The following is a 21,039-nucleotide window of genomic DNA, read 5'->3' on the forward strand; positions in this document are numbered from 1 at the left end:
TAGAGGCAGAACCTGGAGTCAAAAAGATCTGAGTTCAAATTCTGCCTCAAATAACTTCTTAGTTGTATGTTCTGGGCAAATGACTCAGCCTCTCTTAGCCTCAGTTTCCTGAGGATCCCAATAGCACCAACCCTCAGAGTTGTTTTGAGAAAGCAACTGTAAATTACTTTCAGGTTTTAATGTGCTAGCTGCTGTTATTCTTAACTGAAACCCTATGTCACTTTATCTTAGGAAGCAATGTAATATGAAAGAAATAGCCCTTATGCTAAATAATTTTTAGGGTTTGTGTTTAGAATAACAGCTATATAGTATATGTAACTCTAGGGTCAGAGTCAGAAGAGAAATAGAAGGCTAGGGGGACTCAAACTGAATTGGATAATTATTAATGTGGAAAGAGAAAGGAAAAAAAGCAATGGTCTGGGACAGAGAAGAATGGTAGTAGAAAGACCAGCATGGGGAGGGGTGGTAGGAGGAAAGAAGTAAGGAATGGAGTAGGAGAGAGGGGAAAATGACCAGTCTTCTGCTAAGAGGGTCTGTGGAAGAATTGGGGGGGTGGTATTAATGCTGCTGCTGGAAGAGCAGGAAGAAGCTTTGAACATCCCAGGAATATATCTGGGCCCATCCCAGCCAGGGCTTTGAAATCGGAGCTAGAAAGAACAGACACCAGGGCAGGATACTACTAGAAAATAGCTTGTTCAGTTTGGCTGAACAGATTCCATTAGATTTTCTCAGACTGGATTATTACTTTCCACCCTTTTTAGGCTTGGGGGCAACGGACACCAACTCACTCTGATGGAGTGGGGGTACTTTCACCCCTTTCTGTTTCAGTTGCTGATAAAAGTCCAGTCGCTCATTAATGATTCTCTATAAATGAAACACAACCAAAGAGAAAAATGACTTTTCCAAGCTTCTCAATCAATATTCAATCAATCATGAAACACTCATTAAGAGCCTACTATGTATTAGGCATGGCACTAAGTGTAAGAGGCAAAAAAAAAATACAGTTACTGGCCTCAAGGACTTCCCAATTTCTGTCTTTTCCCCTCCTCCTCTACCTAGGACTCCCCTAAATGATACAAGTAAGATGGAACTTAGTCCCTTTTCCTCTGAAATGTCCAGAGAAGGAATGTGGCCACCTTGTTTGGTGAACCAGTCCAGGATGTCACACAGTCTCAAACTTGGAAGAGATATCCAAGACTATCTATTTGGGAAAGAGGTCTAAGACTAATCTAGATATCTTAGACTAACCTTTGCCTCAGCAGGAATCTCCTTTAGGATATCTCTGAGATGTGGTCAACCAACTTCTCTTTAAAAAGGGAGAGCCCACTATTTCCTGAGGCAGCCTCTTGTGAGATAACTCAATTTGTTTTTTCCAATATTGTTCTGAAAGCTACCTTCCTATAATTTCTAGTTCTGTCCTCTGGGACCAAACAGAGCAAGGCTGAATCCCTCTTTTATTTAATAGGCCTCCAGTTCCTTGGGGAAATTTCTCCACTAGGAATTCCTTCAACTGATAAAGTATCAGATGTTCTATTCCACCTAAGTTTTCTCTTTCCCAGTCGGAGCTATAACGAGCAATTGTACTATCTGGAACAAGCATTATGAAATGATTTTTTTTAGACAAATTCATTTGCAAAAGGGATGGGTAGAGTGCCTAGAGCAATTGCTTATAATAGGGAGACAGAGGGTGTCTGGCTACTGCTGGGAAAGATTTCTCTTGATTTTTGGGGAAGCAGGGTAGAACCCTGAAGGGTAAAACCCCAATAGGGATGTATTCTAGTGGGAGAGGGGCAAAAGAAGGAGAAAACCTTCCATCTGGTAGTTTCCCATTTTAATTCTTCAGTCTTACTAACTAGTTGGCAACTAGCTGGCAAATTAGTTGGTATACTTGCTAAGTCAATTGTTTCTATGTTACTGAAGGACTATAAGTACTGTCAGTATCCTCTAAAATTTGGTGATCTGGTACAAACTCCTGATCACTCCACCCTAGTTATACCTCTGTTTCCAGTTGCTTCCCATGATCCTTCAACTTTGAGAAGTCACAAAGTCAAAATTAAGTCTATTCCATTTGCAGTGCAAGAATGCTTTTCATTGTTCTATCCTGGAGGATTACAAACAAAGGATTCATCCCCAGTTGAGAAGATCTTGTCTTCCCATCTAGCCATCACTACCCACAACTCTTTTCTCCAGTTAATAATGGTTTCTATATTGGAATGATGACAAAGAACTTGATGAACAGGATTTCTCATTTTTAGTTGATGCTCTGCTAAATATGGCATCTCTCTAGAATAAATAATGTCCCTCAAGGAGGTGGCTTTGAAGCTGATAATGCCCTTAGGATCAATTTTCTTCAAACTTGGCTATCTTGATCTGTGAGAGGAAACTTGTGTTGTAACTAGGGTAAGGCAGTCAGAGCTTTCCCCAGGGTGCTGAATTTAAGTGGTGCTAACAGCAGCTTAGTTAACAAGAATAATTAGTTAAAATAGGAAGCTACCACTGAATGAGCTTCTCCCCTATATTGTTTTCTCCCCTTTCTTCCCCTCCCTTCCCTACTACAAATCAATGGTGAGCTGGAGTCTCTGTTTTTCATCCACCCCACCTCACTCCCTCAACTAAAATTATTTCATCATTTGCCTCAAGAGCAAAATTTTCTTAGATACAGTATGGGAGACATTTATACCTCTAAGTAAGGAAGCAAGGTGAATAGACAGGAACATACCTGCATGGCCTCTAGGATGTCCGCATCTGTGAATTCTGTTAAAGAGGGAGACTTGGTCCCTGTTGCACTAAAGGCAGCCTGAATGATTTTACTTCTAAACCTTTCAAGCTGTGGACCAAAAAAGCATCAGAATCAGAGGGTTAGAGGGCAGAAGAAAATGTTGATGATGGGGCATCTAGGTGGTGCAGTGGATAGAGCACCAACCCTGAAGTCAGGAGGACCTTAATTCAAATCTGACTTCAGACACAATAATTACTTAGTTGTATGACCTTGGACAAGTCATTTAATCCCATTGCCTTACAAAAGGCAAAAAAAATGTTGGTAAATGGAGGAGGTTTTACATTGCAGCCCTTCCAGGAAACATTTCCTGGAAGCTTTCATTCCACCCAGGGCATCAATATCCTCAGGAAGAGGTACCCTAGAGTTAAAATCACAAGTTCAAAAGCCCCTTTGTCCTCTCTAACAAGTAAGGCTGACTGGTGCTTTCAACTCATGGTTACAATCTGAAAGCAAAGTCAGTTTGAAAAGAATTAACTTCTCACTAAAATATTGAAAACAAGCCAACCAAAAAGTATGAGGTAAGGAGAAAAGGGTTAGCTTTGAAATAAAAAAGATCCATGTTCAAATCTTGCTTCTGACACATAATGACTGTGATCCCAGTCAAGTTACTTAAACTGTTTCCCAGGTAATGATCAAAGACTTTAATTTTCACTGGATTCCTGCCATGCTTTGGTGAGGGGGTTTTCTCTACACTGACAAAATCACAGGTTTGAACCAAAGTGGAATTTTTAAAATGCCCTTTTCATTTTGAAAAAGGTGAATAAATACAGAAAAATTCAAAGGAGGAAAAAAAGTTCAAATTGGAGGAGTTGCCTGTATCTATGATTTTGTTTATAAAAAAACCCACTGAAAATGTCAAGAAAACTTCATAAATAGCAGATAGGAAAAGAGGAGGCATACGAAAATTGCTTTTATGTTGCTGAAGTTTATTTCTTCTATTTTCTTTTCCTCCTTAAAATTTCAAATGCAAATGGCTCTGATTATTTGGTTTGTTTCCATATGATTTGTTTGCCTATATTTGTGGAGAGCTCCCACCATCTTGGGTAGACACCTTGTGCAAACTTATGGGAAGTCAAGGATAAGTGAGGAGAGACTGAATGGGCAAGCATGGATGAGCTGCAATCTGCTTTGTTGGAGAGCATCTCCACATGATTGAGATCATGGGGCCTTTGGAAAATTATTTGAGTGATTACATTTCACAAGACCATACAGTCCAACCTAGGCACCCTCTACATCAAACTGTGGAAAAAAGTCATCTAGTCCAGAGGCAGCTTGGTGGAACAAAAAGACTGAACTAGTCGTATGACCTGGGCAAGTCACTTAATCCCTGACTAGCCTCAGTATCCTCAACTGCAAAATGAAGACAATAATACACCTACCTCCCAGGAATTGTTGTGAGTGTCAAATAAGGTAATATTAAATGAAATAAGAATTAAACAAAGCTTAACACAGAGTGTCTGGCATAGAGAAAGAAGATACTTAAAAATGCTTGATTCCTCAGACAGTGAGCGCATCATCTTCCAAGGTCACCCTTTTCCACTTTGAGATGGCTTTAAGTATTGAGAAGTTTTTCCTGATAGTGAGCCTTAATTTATCTTGTTGGGACTTGGAACACTTTGCTCCTGGTTCTGCTCTGTGTGGTCAAATAGAATAAATCTAATCCTTTTTTCCACTTGAGATATGTGAAGAAAAGTATTACAATTTCCCTAGATCTTCTCTTCCCCTGACCTTCCTTCCCTAGGCTCCTTCAACCAATCTCATTAGAAGTGATTTGAAATCCCCTTTCCATCCTGATTGTCTTTTTCTGGAAGGCCTCCATATCATACATATATGATTTAGTGGGGTGTACCAAAAACTGAGAGGACAGACTATCTTAGAGGAGAGGGTAGCCAACTGTATCAAATGATGAGAACTGAGAACAGGCTATTCAATTTGGCAATTAAGATCACTGGGAACTTTGTGGAGAGATACTTCAGGTGAGTGATGAGGTCAAAAACAAGATTTTGTAAAGGCTTGGGAAATGAGTGAGAAGAGAGGAACTGGAGACCAGGAGAGTAAGATAGCTCCCTCTAGGAGTTTAGCTGTGTAAGGGAAATGAGTTATAGGATGACAACTTGAAGAAATTATAGGGTTAGGTGAGGGTTTTTTAAAAGCTTGCCAAGGCCATATAGGTGGCACAGTAGATAGAGCACCGGCCCTGGAGTCAAGGGTCTCTGGGTTCAAATCCGGATCTCAGACACTTAATTACCTAGCTGTATGGCCTTGGGGCAAGCCACTTAACCCCATTTGTCTTGCAAAATCCTAAAAAAAAAAAGCTTGGAAGACTTCTGGATGCTTGTAGGAAGTAGGGAAGGAATTGATAGAAGAAAATCAAACAGTAGCTAAGTGGTGAGGAGATGATTATGGAACTGATCTTCTGGAAAAGATGGGAGGGTGTGGCATAAAGGGCAACGGTGCAAGGGGTCTGTCATAGAAAGATCATTAAAGAATAATTAGATAAGAAGGGAATTGTGTCCCCAGAGAAAGAGTTAATGAAGCATGAGTACAGTTTGAAGTATACTTTCAAAACATTTTATTTTTCTTGAAGCTTCTTTTATGGGAGGTGTTTATGTTTTATTTCATGACATGTCTGTTATGGAAATGTTTTCATGACTACACATTTATAACATTGTTTGCTTTCTCAATTGTAGGGGGCAGGAAGAAGGGAGAGAATTTGGAACTCAAACTTTTAAAAACAAATGTAAAATAATTTTTACATGTAACTGGGGAAAAATAAAATTCTAGATGAAAAAAATATTAGAGAATGGACTAAAAATAAAAAAGGAGGGTTGGTGTTAAAAAATGTTGAGATATAAAGAAGGGAAGGAGGAACATATGAAATGACTTCTATGGTCTCCAGAAAATATCTTCAGCAGTGCAGGGGAAAGAAAGAAAAGGACTGTGTGGGAGGTTTGAATAGAGAAATGGAACATCTATTATGGGGGTGGGCATAGAGAATCATTAATGGAAATGTAAGAAGATTGCTTAGCAGCCCTTTTTGTGGTAACAAAGAATTGGAAATTGAGTGAATGTCCATCAGTTGGGGAATGGCTGAACAAATTGTGGTATATGTACATTATGGAACACTGTTGTTCTATTAGAAACCAGGAGGGATGGGGATTCAGAGAAGCCTGGAAGGATTTGCATGAACTGATGCTGAGTGAGATGAGCAGAACCAGAAGAACATTGTACACCATAACAACAACATGGGGGTGATGATCAATCTTAATGGACTTGCTTATTTCTTCAGTACAACAATCAGGGACAATTTTAGGATATCTACAATGGAGAATGCCATCTGGATCCAAAGAAAGAACTATGGAGTTTAAACAAAGACCAAAGACTATTAGCTTTCATTTCTTAAAAATAAGTTATCTTATTATGTAATTTGGCTATTTCTTATATTTTATTTTTTCCTTTAGGATATGATTTTTCTCTCAGCACATTCAGTTTTGATCATTGTATAGCATGGAAACGATGTAAAGACTATCAGACTGCCTATTGTGGGGATTGGGGGGAGGGAAGTGAGATTGGGGGAAAATTGTAAAATTCAATAAAAATAAAAATTTTTTAAAAAGAAGATTTCTTTGATGTAATGAGGACCAGTTGAAATCAAATGACATAAATGTGCAATGGAACTGGGCAACCCCATTACATGACTTCCTAGGCTTTGTTCAGAAACTTGCAAATAGAAAGAGAAGAAGCCGACTATGAGAATAAAATCCATGATTGGGCTAGACTAGGTGTAAGCAGCAACAACACAAGAGGCCAAAGTAGAGTTGAGAACTGTGTAATATTGAACTGGTTAAGATTGGGAAGAGAAGATAGTGAGGCCAGAGCAGGGAGTAAACAATTGCTTAGTTGGGGATTACAGGGACAGGAGGTCCTAGGGAATATGAAAATAGTCTGTCCCTGGGTTTTGGGACCAGTGAAGCACAGGAAGAGATGAAGCGATAAGAAGTTATAGTCACATAAAGGAATATCAGAGGCTTAATCATGGAAATCAAATTCCTATGGGTAACGCCCAAACCAGGAGTCTGACTAACCTTCTGTTTGAAGTAGAGGGAATAGTAAGTCATTCATGGGAGCTGATGCTATTAGGCAACTTGGAAGCCAAGGTAATTTAAAGGAAAATGAAGAAAAGAGAATGAATTAGAGGATAGGGGGAAGTGGTCAATAAATAATCACCAACTGAATCTGAATTAGGCGACATATTTGCATAGAGCAAACCCCAAAGGAAGAGATATTACTGAATGATAGTTGCAAGAGAAGAATGATAACATGACATTGGATAGCAAATGGAATTCTCACTTTTCCTTGTGTGTCTGGTCTCTGTGAGTACCAGAAGATATATGGAATGTGAAAAACAGAAGTCTAAAATGAAGACAAGTGTTTTGATTATGGAACAGGAATTCCCAAGAGCACAAAGGAAGAATTGAGGAAGGCTAAGAGGAGAAATAGAAATAATTTGGGAAGAGAGAATGGTAAATGGAGGTTGGGGAGGGGTCTTATTATTGATGCACCTTTAATCTGAGAATTAAGAGGTGAGGGGGGTGAAATGGTGATGAACTTCCAACTGGATTGGAATCCCTGATGTAATACTATTCTAGCTGTGTGATCTTGGATCATAACTTATCTGGATGTAAGTCCCTTTTCAATGTAAAATGAAGATGAATCAACCAGTCTTCAACATTGCTTTAAGCAGCTCTAAAATCCTATAATTCTGTTACTGATCTTTAAAGCACAATTTTGGTGTGCTTCCTTCACTTCTCTGACACAACCACCTCCATAGTCCATTTTTTATCACCTATGCCTAACGTATTGCACTCTCCTAATATATGTTTGCCTCAAATCTCTCTCCACTATTGTTTAACCTCCACTCAGCTCTCAAACGGATCTTCCTAAAGCACATGTCTTACTCCGTTACTCCCAATGGCTTCCTATGACCTTCAAGACCAAATATAAAATCCTTTTCTCCCACTAGCTTTTAAACCCTTTCCAGTCTTCTTATATCTTATTCCTTCCAAGGATACTGATCTTCTTACAAGGCATTAAATCCATATTTATTTATTTATTGTGTGTGTGTGTGTATATGTAGCTGTTTGCCTGTTATCTCCCATATTCAGTCATCAGTTCCTTGAGAGCAAGGACTTTTCTCTTTCTTTGTATCACCCAGCACTTAGTTTAGTACTTGGATTGACTTAATTGACTGGCTCACTAATTTTCAAAGTCATCTGTCTTTGCTTGAGGGACCCCAGACCCCCATCTCCCTTGTGTAAGGGAGGTCCCTGTGTAAGTTTTTACCCTGGCTTGGCTATTCTCCAGGAGCACCCGGTACTGCTGCTCGGATAGTTGCATTTCTTCATAACGGCTCTGGAGCTCATTTTGGTTCCGCTTCTGCTGGTACATGTGATTTTGGTCCACATTCACCTGGGCCTCCAGTTGACTGATCTTATTATCATACTGTGAGATGGCATCTTCCTTCTTCTTTAGTTCGTACTCCAGCTCGGATACATGCTAAGGGAAGAACCAATAGATAAAATGGAGATGAGACAGGCCCCTGAGTCTAAAGACAAACTGGGGGAATAAGGTCAAGTCTAAATAGCTCAAAACTGATCAAATTCAATGGCCCCCCATATTGCTGGCTATTCCCCACTATCATTCATGTTTTGGCTACCAGCCAAACCCTGTTACAATAAATTTCAAGAGATTGCCTATATTCTTTTTTTCTTTTAATTGTGCTAAGGTTTAATGATAATGAATAGCCCAAGTGGATAGCAGAAGACCTGGGTGCAAATTTCACCTCTGATATTTAGAAACTGTATGAGTCAGAGCAAATCACAGTCTCACTGTGCCTCAATATCATCATCTCTAAAATGTAAATAATGAAACCTTTAGTAGACGCATCCCAGGATTTTTATGAGGGTCAAATGAGAGAATGTATATAAATCATTTCACAAGCTATAAAGTACGACTGATATGTCATCTATAATTACTTAAAATAAGTGCACCAGCAATTGGTATTTAAAATTCTTTTGTCATAGTGAGATTTTTAATCCTTCAAAAGTATCGGTTGTAACAGGATTCAACGTATAATAAGAATGATAAAGATATTTTCAATCTAAAAATACTCAGACCTGTCTGAGGTTAAGATTGTCTTTCTCAATGTTGCCCATCATTTCTTCATGTTTTCGTCCTTCTCGGAGGCTGGCAAACTAAAAAATAAGGGAAGGAGGATGTTCAATATGGTGGTAGGAGCAAGCCTGGTACAGGACTGAAACCAATGGGACCTCAATAGTCATGTGTTCACTGGGTGATAGAATGAGTAGGAAGCAACTTCCTGGACCCCAAGACTAAGTAGGTCATGCTGGTCTGGAGGGGCTAGAACCTTGTCTGACATGGCTTGAAGTTGAGCTTTTCTTTCTTGAAGTTCCTTCTGCAGGATTTCCTTTTCCAGTGTGGTTTTTTGCAGTTGAGATTCTTGGAAATCCACTTGTCTTTGTAAAGACAAAATAGTTCCTGAAGGAGCAAAAGTAAAAAAAAAGGGAGAAAAAAATAGTCAGAGAAAAAAATAAGAGGGATAAATAGAGGACAAGAGAAAAAAATAAAGAAGAGGATGAGGAGGATGAGAGAGAGAGAGAGAGAGAGAGAGAGAGAGAGAGAGAGAGAGAGAGAGAGAAGAGAAAGGAAGGAAAGATAAAAAGGAAAAGAGGAAGTGGAAGAGAGTAAGAGAAAGAGAAAAAAGAGAAGAAAGAGGGAGAATATGAAGAGAGAGGGACAGAAAGAAGAAGAAGGAAAAAGAGCATAAAGAAAAAAGGAAGAAGAGGGTTAGGAGGGAAAAGAGAGAAGAATAATAAGAAGGCAAGAATGAAGAAAAAGAATGAAAGGGAGGAAGAAAATAGGAAAAGAGAAGATAAGGAAAAGAGGATGAGCAGGAAAGGGGAAGAGGAAAGAGAAAGAGAAGAAATGAAAGAGGAGGAGGGGAAAAAGAAAAGAGAGGGAAAGAAAAAAGAAGAAAAGGAAAAACAATACAAAGAAAGGAGATTAGGAAGAAAAAGAAAGAGAAAAAGAAAAGAACAAGAGGAGACAATGGAGAGAAGAGGGAAATAGTGAAAGAGGAAGGAGAGAAAAAAGAAGAGAAGGAAAAGGAAAGGAAAACAATAAAAGGAAAAATGAAAAGAGAAAAAGACATTAGGAGAGAATGAAGGAAGAAAGAAGAGTGGCAGGAAGAAGAAATGGAAAGAAGGAAGAGATAAAGAAGGAAAAAAGGAAAGAGAAAAAGAATAGTAAGAAGGAAAGAAAAAAGAACAAAGAGGGAGAAGAGGAAAAATGAAAACAAGAGAAGAAAAGTGGAAGAAGGAAGAGGAAAAAGAAAAAAGGAAAAGAGAAAAAGAGAAATAAAATAGGAAGAAGAAAAATAGGACAAGAAAGGAGAAAATGAGAAAAGAGGAGAAAAGGAGGTTAGAAAGGAGGGGGATAAAGAAGAAAGAGTAGCAAAAAAGGAAAAGAATGAAAAAGAAAATATGGGAGAAAAGAAAAAATAGTCAAAAAAGATATAATGAAGGGGAGAAGAGAAGAGAAAAAACTAGCATAAAGGAGAAAATGGATATAAGGAGAAAAGGAAGAGACTGCAAGAAGAAGGAGAAAAAAGAGAAGGGAAATCAAAGGGAAAAAAGAGAAGAAAAAACAAAACAGAGAGGAAAAGGAGATGAAGAACAGAAGGAGAAAGAGAAAAGGGAAGGAACAGAAAGATTGTGTGTTCACACAGACCCCAATGCCAGCTGGCCCACCCTCACCCTAAAAGATCCCAAATACTTCCATCCTGGACATATTTAACTCTCTGTCTCCACATACCATCTCTCCATCTCCATCTTCCTTTAGATCAAATTCTAGAAGTGCCTCTCAGAAATCAAAACTAGTGACCTAGCATTCATGTCCTTCCTCCCTACCCTCAAGTACACCTGCCAGCAGCATTGATTCTCCTGGCCCCTTTGAGCAGGGAGACTTAGAGAAGGGTATCTAGAAAATGCCAGAAAAAGGGGTTAACCTCCCCACCCCTGTACCCCATCTCCCAGAGCACTCAAAATAAGTCTTCTGCATATTTAGGCTCAGCAACCCAACGTAGCATCGTACCTACGACAATGGAATACTCATTTCTTGTGATTTCCAGTTCAGTCTGGAGCTCAAGGTTCACTTGCTCATACTCATTAATCCTGGCCATGAGCTCTTCCTCTAGTTCCCTGTCTAAATAATCGATTCCTACTATGTCTTCTTCTGACAGTTTGTCATAGTCTTCAAGGGCTTTGATTTCTGCTTCACTCTCATACTCATCAGGGAGACGGGATGGCTCGGGGATTTCTCCAACAAGAACAAGAGGCTGCGAAGAGAAGGAGTGGGGACAAGGAGAAGGAGCATTATTATCAGAGTTTCTCAATAGTTGTCATAATTTATGTTTTTCATCCCCTTGGAAGGTCAAAGAGTGGGGAATGATTTTGCCATAGAGAATCACACATAATTTCAGGAGTGGGAATGGACCACAGAATTACTTTAATGTCTATCTATACAAGAACTCCCTTTGGTTGGCAGCTCTGTCAAGGAGTTATCCCCACATTTTTTCAAGACCTCTAGGGAAAAAGGAGTCTATTACCTTTCAAATCAACCCATTCCTACGTGGGAGTCTTTCATTGTGAGGAAGTTTTTCGACCCCAAATTAAATTAAAGTTAGGCTTTTTTTTTCATCTCCTATACCTTAATCATAGTTCTCCCTTCTGGGTGAACAAGATTACTACCAGACAAGACTAATACTTCTTTTACAAGATAGTTGTTCAAAAATTTGAAGACAGCTGTAAAGTCTCACACTCATTCTTTACATCTCTAAGCTAAATGTGCCCAGTTCCTTCATCCAAGCCTCCCATGATATGAACTTGAGACTTTTCGCTGAGTTTTTATGTCTTGATACTTTCCATCTTGTCCGTTTTTTCCAAAACTATGGTATCCAGAACCAAATGTAGTATACTTCTTCATTAAGAGAAATTAAGAGACAAATGTGAAGGATACTCTTTAGATATCACATAGCATTTTTGGTTGGCATTGTAATTTAGCATATTAAGCACCTACTTTATATGACACACCTCTAGACATATCATTTTACCTCATATCTTGGTGTCAGTGAGAGCCATGAAGGGCAGGCAAAATGTTTTATGTAAAATCTGTATCTCAAGCCATACCCAAGTACACATGAAGGAAATTCTGGATTACTGTTAGTTGAGGGATAGATCAATGGTGGATGGATGAACTGAATAAAGATTTCATTCAGTGAGGCAGAAATTGCTCTGCAGAAATTACTTTATCTTGAAATCTTAGGAAAGAGAAAACTGGTTTTTAGTCCAGGCTTTATATTCTAATCACTCTAAACATTAAGAATAGAGTGACTTTAATAAAATCTTTTGTGAATTGACCCTGACACAAGTAAGAAATGCTTTAGAGAATTCCTTATGTGGCTTCATTCTTTTTATTACTTTAATATGTGTTCAAGAAAGACTAACACATCTGGTGTGAGGGCTGTCAAGACTTATTCAGGACTGGTTTTGACCTCTAATGTACATATGAGCAACCTAACTCTCACCTGTGGCTCCAAGAAGCTATAGCTTATACAGTGGCCACACCCTGGTAAGCCATTTTGGTAGATGGGCTAGATCAGATTGAGGGTAACTGAAGGGGTCTCAACCCCATTGGTTTTGGTGGGGGTGTCTACCCCAAGCATGTAAAGTTTTCCACTAGTGGAATGGGCAGATGAGAACAATTTGTTCCAATGGCCATGAAGGTGGCTGAAGCAGGTGTTGTGGAACACTTAGAACTTGGTTAGACATCAAAGTCAATTAAGGTCATCCACTGCATCTAGAGCCATCACCAGTTGTCTTGACTCTGTCTTGCCACTGAATCAAGATGACTTTGGGAAAGAGAGTGAGAGTGAGGCTGATGACTTCATGCAACTCTGACTCCTGAAATCCAATTTATGCACAAATCAAAAGACATCACCCATATTACCATTCCTATCTCAAAGTCTCATGTCAAAGGCAAGTGAAGAAGCAACAAGTGTGAATATATTGGGACCTGTAGTCACAACTGTGCACTCAGGTGGCCCAGGTCATAGTGTCTTTTCACTGGAAGCAGTAATGGGATTCTGCAGCCACTTGAGAGTCTGATCAGCCTTTTAAGGATCACATTGCTCACCTACTGTGAGAATAGGACTGGAAAAGGTGTCCTAAAAATTGCCTGCTTACCCAATCCAAGTCTGATTACCACGGCAGGTAGAAATCCCATTCTGCAGTCAAAACACAAAAAAATTTCTTCAAAGAAGATTCCATTCACCATGGTGCACACACTCATAGACAAGACAAGACTCAATAGACTTGAAAGACAAACAGCTCTTGTTGCAAAAGAACTCAGTGGGTATCACATCCAATTAGCAGCTCTGAGTGAAACAAGACTGGAAAAGGAAGACCAACTTACTGAAGTCAGAGCTAGATACATGTTTTTCTGCAGTGGCTGCAGTGAAGGGAAGTTCTGTGAAGCTGAAGTAGGTTTTGGAATCAAAATAATCTAGTCAAACAAGTTTGAATGCCTACCAAAAGCTGTGAATGACAGGCTCATGAGAACGTGATTGCCACTTGCATGAAAAAGCCAAGCCAGCAACATCACTGTCTTTGCTCCCACTGTGATAAATCCTGATGAAGTCAAAGAAAGATTTTATGAAAACCTAGAGACCCTTATCACAATGTGCTGAGAGAGGACAAGCTTATATATATATAATTCAAAGTGACTTCAATGGTAGAGTAGGATCTGATTACTAGACATGGCAGGAAGTCCTTGGGAGGAAAGGAATGGGAAACAGCAACAGTAGTGGTCACCTACCACTGAAGATGTGTGCATCTTATGATCTTCTTATCACAAACACTTTACCTAAATATAATAAAATGCCTAAATATAATAAAACTTCCTGGATGTGCCCTTGCAGAAAACATTGGCATCTAATACACTATGTGATTGTAAGTAGAAGAAACAGACAGTATGTGAGAATGAGAAGGCAATGTGTGGTGGACTGATCACAGACTCATCCTCTCTAAGTTACATATACACATTCAACCAAAGCAGCAGCCCCAAGGCGAAATGTCTACTCTCTGAGTGGGAATAGTTTATTGCTAACATGGGGAGAAAGTTGAGCCAATACACAATTGGCAATGGTAGAGAAGAAAAGAAGTGGGCAACTTTCGGAGATCTAGTGTACAGCACTCTTCATTTGCTCACCTGGGTTAGAACACTCACAAACATCAAGACTGGTTTGATTAAAATGATGGGGAAATACTGCTAAATGAAAAAAATGAGAACTTCACAAGATTTGCCAGCAGGATAGTTCATCCATTTCTTTCTTTTTTTTTTTTTAGCAAGGCAAACAGGGTTAAGTGGCTTGCCCAAGGCCACACAGCTAGGTAATTATTAAGTGTCTGAGACTAGATTTGAGCCCAGGTACTTCTGACTCCAGGGCTGGTGCTTTATCCACTGCACCACCTAGCTGCCCCCTAGTTCATTCATTTCTAAGCAGGCAGAATTTTATTCCATCAAAAGTAAAGTACAAGTGAAGCTTAGAAAGATTCAGGAGTCTTGGCTCAGTAAGAAGGCCTTTGAAATTCAGTTTTATGTAAATAGGAATAAACCAAGTTCTTTTATGATGTCCTGAAGGCTATTTATGGGTCAAAGACATATAGTGCATACCAACTACTCATTGCTGAAGGATTCACATTGATTAGTGAAAGGGACATGATCCTCACGAGATGGCCTGAACATTTCCATAGTGTTCTCAACAGATCATTATCAATCAATGCTGAGGCCATTGACCATTTACCTCAAGTTGAAGTCAATTAGTCCCTAACTGAAGTTCCAACTGAAGAAGTTTTGAACACCATTAGGCTCCTTTCATGTGGCAAAACATCTGGTGCTGATTCCATTTCAGCAGAAATCTACAAGATGGGGGTTCCATTGCTCATTCAAAAACTGATTGAAATTTTCTAGGTTGTATGGCATGTATTTATCCCCCAAGAATTCAAGGATGGCTCCATCGCTCATCTCTATAAAGGTAAAGGGAATAGATTGTCCTATGATAATCACAGGGGTATTTCTCTTTTAGTCATTGCTGATAAGATTCTAGCCAAAGTCCTTCTCAATAGGTTGATCCTTCACCTGGAATTTGGTCACCTTCTGGAGAGCCAGTGTGGCTTCAGAAAGGGTAGGAGATCAGTTGACATGGTTTTTAAAGGGAAAAATGCCATGAACAGAGCAACGTTTGTAGAACTGACCAAAGGCCTTTGATACCATCAATCCCAAGGGTTTATGGAGAGTTATGTCAAAATCTGGTTGCCTGGAGAAGTTCATCAGTATTGTACATCAGCTTCATGATGGCATGCATGCCCAGGTTCTGGAAAGTAGACAATGCTCTCCAGATTTCCCAGTCACCAAAAGAATAAAACAAGGATGTGTCCTTGCTCCCATACTTTTTAACACGATGCTTTCAGCCATGTTATCAAATGCCTTCACTGAGGATGTACATGGCCTCAAGGTCAGCTACCATACTGATGGCAAATTCTTTAACTTAAAAAGACTGCAAGCCAAGACCAAAGCAGAGGGAGTGGTGGTGCATAATTTGTTTGCAGATGATTGTGCCCTCAATGCAGCCTCTGAAGCTGAGATACACCAAAATATGGATCAATTCTCTGCTACTTTGCTAATTTTGGTCTAACAATTAACACTAAGAAACCACAGGTGTTCCACACTATCCATATGTGGAATCATCAATTACAGCAAATGGAGAAGTTTTGAGTACTGTGGACAAATTCACTTACCTTGGCAGTGTACTTTCCAGGCAGGTACACATTGACAATGAGTTGACAAATGCACTGTCAGAACTAGCCCAGAATTTGGGAGGCTCCAAAAGAAATTGTAGGAGAGAAGAGGTATTTGACTGACTACCAAATTGAAGGTCTACAGAGCCTGTGATACTTGAACAGTCTACCAGCCCCATGTCAGGAAACTGAATTGCTTCCGTTTGAACAATCTTAGGAAGATTCTGAAGATCACCTAGCAGGAGAAGCTACCAGACACTGAGGTCCTTTCTTGAGCTAAACTGCCAAGCATTACAACATTACTACAGAGAGTGCAACTATGATGGGTTGGACACATTGTTAGAATGCCAGAGAACTCACATGGGGCAAATGCTCACAGTGGAGTCAGAAGAAGAGATTCCAGGATACTCTGAAGATCTCTCTTAAGAACTTGGAATTGATGGTACAGCATGGGAGACACTGGCACAGGACTACCCAACATAATGTGCCCTCAACAGTGCTGCACTCTATAAGGAAGGCAAATAAGAAGCAACTCAAAGGAAACATGATATTCATAAGTTTTGAGTGTCTACCCCGGGTGTTCACCTGTACAATTTGTACCCAATCTGTGGTAAGGCATTCTGAGCTAATACTTGTCTGATCAACCACAGTCAGACACACTATAATTTGTTTCAAACATAGTGATGTTGTTTTGGCCTTCTTTGATAACGAAGGACAAGAACCATAGCAATGTGTTTTCCAGGCATTATCTCCCTCGAACCTCTTGACAGCAATAGATAGATTTAGAATTTTTTGAAAAGTAACTACCTATCAAATCTATCCAAAAGTGGAGTGGGCATCAGCTTTAGGCAATAACTAGCTGACCATTAGTTGTGGATGTGCTCGTAATAGGGGAAGGTTGGGTTAAATAACTGCTGAGGTTCCAGTCAACTCTGAAATTCTGTGCTTATTCCCATTTTATAGAAGAAGAAACCATCTCAGAGATGTCATACACAGCCAGTAATTATCAAAGGCTAGATTTGAATTCAGGTCTTTTTTGCAGATTTCACCTTAAGCTACACATTTTCACATAAAGGACTATACTGATCAGCACACAATGGGCGTTGGTGAAATGCATATTCTTTCTAGAAGATGATGCTATGCTACAGATCTACCCCCAGAAATGCAAGTCTTGTTAGTTGTTGTCCCCCCGCCCCTTAAGCAAGGTGGTTTTACACAGAGCACATACTTCCAAGAGCACAGATCTGTTTGGCCAGGGTTCAAGGAGCAGTCTCTGGCAATGAAAAAGAGATGATATGAGGGGCTGGTCTGTAGATAGAGCACTGAGTCTGGAGTCAGAAAGACCTCTGTTCAAGTTCAGCCTTTGACACATTCTAGCTGTGCAACCCTGGATAAGTCACTGAACCTCTATTTTTCTAAGTTTCCTCATCTGTAAAATGACAACAATACTATAGTAGCTGTCCTAGAATTTGGCATCCCAGGAAAAAATAACTCCATTGACCCATTCCTTGGCCTTGCTTTAGCTACCACAGGATGACACTTTGAAGAGGGATATTGCTGGATGAGAAGGGATGGCGAAATGCTCCATTGGTTAGACTCATGGGTTAGGGGAACCAACAATATTCTTTCCCCATCAGAAGCACTTCTTTATCCTCTGGCCCCATCTTACCTTTTTTTTAAATGTTTGTAGGTCCTCTTCATCTTTTGTAATACTCCCTGAGATACTTCCTTGTCTCTCCTCTTCGGATGGTGGGGCCTCAGAAATGGTTATACATGGTTTGGAAAATGACTTCTTTGCCTTCATAATCTTTTCTTCTTGGATTCTTGTCTCAGAGCTTATACTGGAAAAATCACTGCCTTCCTCAGTTAACTTGATCTCTGGAGTAATCTCTGTATCTTTTGGCTATGGAATGAATTCAGTTGGGCCCAAAGTGAAAATGAGTAAGGATCTGGAAGATAACTTTTCTTTAGGGCAGGACTTCACCTTTTTCTGGGTCCTGGATCCCTTTGGTCACCTAGTCAAGCCCAGGGACATCTTTTCAGGATAATTTGTTTTAATTCATAAAGTATAATACATAGGATTATGATTATATTGAAATTCAAATATCAAAATACATATTTTTAAAAAAATTCATTGGCCCCAGGGTAAGAACTTCAAACAGATGTCAGCCTTCAACCACACCACAAACTTTTCAACTTTTAGTCCCAGTTCATAGCCCAGACTGACTGGCTTCCAAATAAGTGACATGGAGTACAGATTGGAGTAATAGGAAGGCCAGCATGTGGTGTCACAGCAAGTGGCCCTGTGGTAATGAGTGTACTCATTTCTGGAACTAAGGGGGACCCACATGGACCTGCTTATTTTTGCATGTTATTATCTAGAATGCCTTGACATTTCACACCTATCTAACAGTCCCAATGGTGGGCAAGGAAATTAAATATATTTCGGGTATTGCTTCCTGGCTGCCCCATAGATTGGTGAAAACCATGGTTTTGAAATATTCCCCATTTGTCTAGGTTCTGCTCTGAGTGTAAGGCTAAGGCCATAGGTATAAAGGTAATAAGGTTAAAGAAATAGCAAGCTATAAGGCTATAAGTAAAAGTCCATCTTTCAATTCATCTACTTCAGAGGCCACAAGGTATGGCATAAAAAGATCTGGTCTGGGTGACCTTAAGCAAGTTCTAGTCTTATCTGACCTCAGCTTTCCCCACTTTAGTATGAACTAGATTAGAATTAGATCATTAGATCATGGCTATTTTTTAAAAAATTCATATTTCTGATAGTTGGATTTTCATATAATCATAATCCTACATATTTTATTTTATGCATTAAAACAAAAAGATCAGAACTTTTCAGAACAATGCATCCTTTGGTATCATAAGACAGACTCTGACTGAGATTCTGATTCTATTTCTCCAAGGAAATGGATGAAGAAGGTCTTGGGAATACTCTGCCAACCATTAGACTGGGGAGCAAAAGCTGACTTAGATGAAAATGACATTATACTCTTTCAGAATATATAGACTTCAGATCACCTAATTTAATCCCTTCATTTTATGAAGGCAGAATCTTATACTCAAAGGAAAGGGATTTACCTCTAAATTTTCTAGCCCTACAACCCATCTATCTTGAGTTCAGCCTTCTCCATACCATTTTGCTTTTTTCACTTTCTATTGATTTTTCCCTTGCCCACTAATATGACCACAGGTTAATATATTTTTTTTAAAAAGAGAAAACCAAATCACTAGTATTAAAAGTGAAAAGGGTAATTATACTACTAATTATGCTACTAAGATGAGATCAAAGCAATTATAAGGAACTATTTTGCTCAGTATTATGCAATAAATTTAATAATTTAAGTGAACTGAAAGAATATTTATAAAAATATAAATTGCCTAGATTAATGGAAGAGGAAATAGAATACCTAAATAGATATTTTCTATTTTAGAAAAAAAGAAATTGAATAGCTCCTAAATGAGCTTCCTAAGGAAAAAATATTGGGACCAGATGGACTTACAAATAAATTCTATCAAACATTTAGATACCAACTAATTCCAAGATTTAAACAAATTATCTGGAATAATAGGCCAAGAAGGGGTCCTAATATGAAACAAATATGATACTGATACCTACAATCAAGAAAAGTAAAAACAGAAGAAGAACATTACAGACCAATTTCATTAATGAATAAGGGTACAGAAATCCTAAATAAAGTATTGGATTACAACAATATATTGCAAAGGTTATACATTATGACTGTCAATGTTCATATTAATGTCCACATAATAACATGCAAACATTGGAAGGACTTATGATTTCTCCAATTGAACAACTATGGAAAATGCAACCCATTTGGAATTTAGAAGTTCAGATTGCTTACAGGACATTCCCTAAGGTCATAGTAGTACTAAGAAGGCAGGCTGAGATTCAAGCCTAGGACATCCTAACTTTCATACTACCCTCTCATACTGTCTCTCATCAGCACTCATAACAGGTCATATATCGAATGCATTTCAAGGCTTACAAAAGCGTTTTCCTCAGAGCAACCTCAATGTTGGAGTATGATTGCATTGTGAGGGCTATACCTGACTTTAGCCTCTTTTTGTATCCTTGGTGCTCAGCACAGTGCTTCCATATACCAGGTGCTTAATAAATGGTAGGGGAGAGTAAGGAGCAATAAGAGTCAAGAGCAAGAAAACCCTTTCAATCAAGGTAATCCCAATAGTTGTCTGGGAGTCCTTGTTGCTCAGAGTCCCAGATGAAAAAGATAAGGCCCAAGATGGTGGACATAGGGTCAGAGGGAGGATTGTACCTGTTGGTCACTTTTCTTCAGGTCCTTCTTTATGCTGAAGCTTTTGCTTGGAGTTGGGGTCTAAAAAAAAAGCAAAGGTGGGAAGGTCAACTTCCAGAGCACCAAGAGGACTCTGCTAGCTGGCCTGTGAGTCACAGTATAGTGAAGAGGCCATTTGCAAAGCATCTTAGCCTGACCATGCAACCCTGTGATTTTCTCTCTCTCTCCCCTCCCAGTATAAGCTGTCCCCCCATCCCCCAGCTCACCTCTTGCTTGAAAGACGCATCTATTCCCTGAAATTCTCTTGTCTCCATTTCTACTCCCCGAACTTCATTTAGATATTGCAGCTGTTTCTGTAATTCTTTCACTTCTGCTTTGAGTTGAGTAAGTTCAGCATCTTTCTTTAGGCAGACCTCCTCTAAGATTGAAAGCCGATTGATCTCATCCCTCATCATGTGCAAGTGCTGATCCTGGGAAGAGAATCAGACTGTCCTTGGTAAATGGGTACTTTTCAAAGAATCTCCAACAGGAACCTCAGAGGTCACTGAGCATCCCCATACCAGGACAGGCACCATCTCTACAACCAGATTGCCCTCATGGGGTCATTCAGTCTCTGTTCAAAAACCTTCCATTTGTGGATACCTCTCATCATATGGAATTTATTACAGCTTCTACCTGTTGGTTCTCATGTTTCCTTCTGAGCTAATAGTTCTCGAATTCATCTTTGCCAACTGCTATCATGGTATTTCAAATTGAATGCACTATTTATAGGCAGCTCAAACCCAACAAATCTAAAATAAACTTCATGGTTTTCCCCTGAAACCTATTCTTCCGCTTAATATTTCCTCTAAGGTCCATCGAGGATATCACTCTCTTTCCAGTCACCCAGATTTCCAAACGCAGAAACTTCCTTGACCTCCCCCACCCCAGTCACCACTTTCCCTCTCACCCCATCTAGCCAATCATTTGCCAAATCTTGTGACTTCTTTTTTACTTGATTTCAGAGATATTGGAGGCCCACAATAAAATCTGA

At 39.4% G+C, this 21,039-nt stretch overlaps 1 protein-coding gene across 1 annotated transcript in view; it reads right to left on the reverse strand.

Annotated features, from left to right (window-relative positions):
- Positions 1-677: 677 nt before the first annotated feature.
- The window catches only part of CCDC27 (coiled-coil domain containing 27), a 41,262-nt gene continuing 20,900 nt past the window's right edge, over positions 678-21,039 (reverse strand). The window contains exons 5-13 of the mRNA XM_074192323.1: positions 20,273-20,476; positions 20,028-20,087; positions 17,384-17,617; positions 10,952-11,195; positions 9,207-9,337; positions 8,956-9,033; positions 8,123-8,335; positions 2,720-2,827; positions 678-864 (exon numbers count right to left, since the gene is read on the reverse strand). Coding sequence (XP_074048424.1) covers positions 742-864; positions 2,720-2,827; positions 8,123-8,335; positions 8,956-9,033; positions 9,207-9,337; positions 10,952-11,195; positions 17,384-17,617; positions 20,028-20,087; positions 20,273-20,476 — 1,395 coding nt within the window. The 3' untranslated portion in view covers positions 678-741. The remainder of the gene's footprint in view (positions 865-2,719; positions 2,828-8,122; positions 8,336-8,955; positions 9,034-9,206; positions 9,338-10,951; positions 11,196-17,383; positions 17,618-20,027; positions 20,088-20,272; positions 20,477-21,039) is intronic.

Source organism: Macrotis lagotis, chromosome 1 (assembly GCF_037893015.1).
Source record: "Macrotis lagotis isolate mMagLag1 chromosome 1, bilby.v1.9.chrom.fasta, whole genome shotgun sequence".
Classification (NCBI taxonomy): domain Eukaryota; kingdom Metazoa; phylum Chordata; class Mammalia; order Peramelemorphia; family Peramelidae; genus Macrotis; species Macrotis lagotis.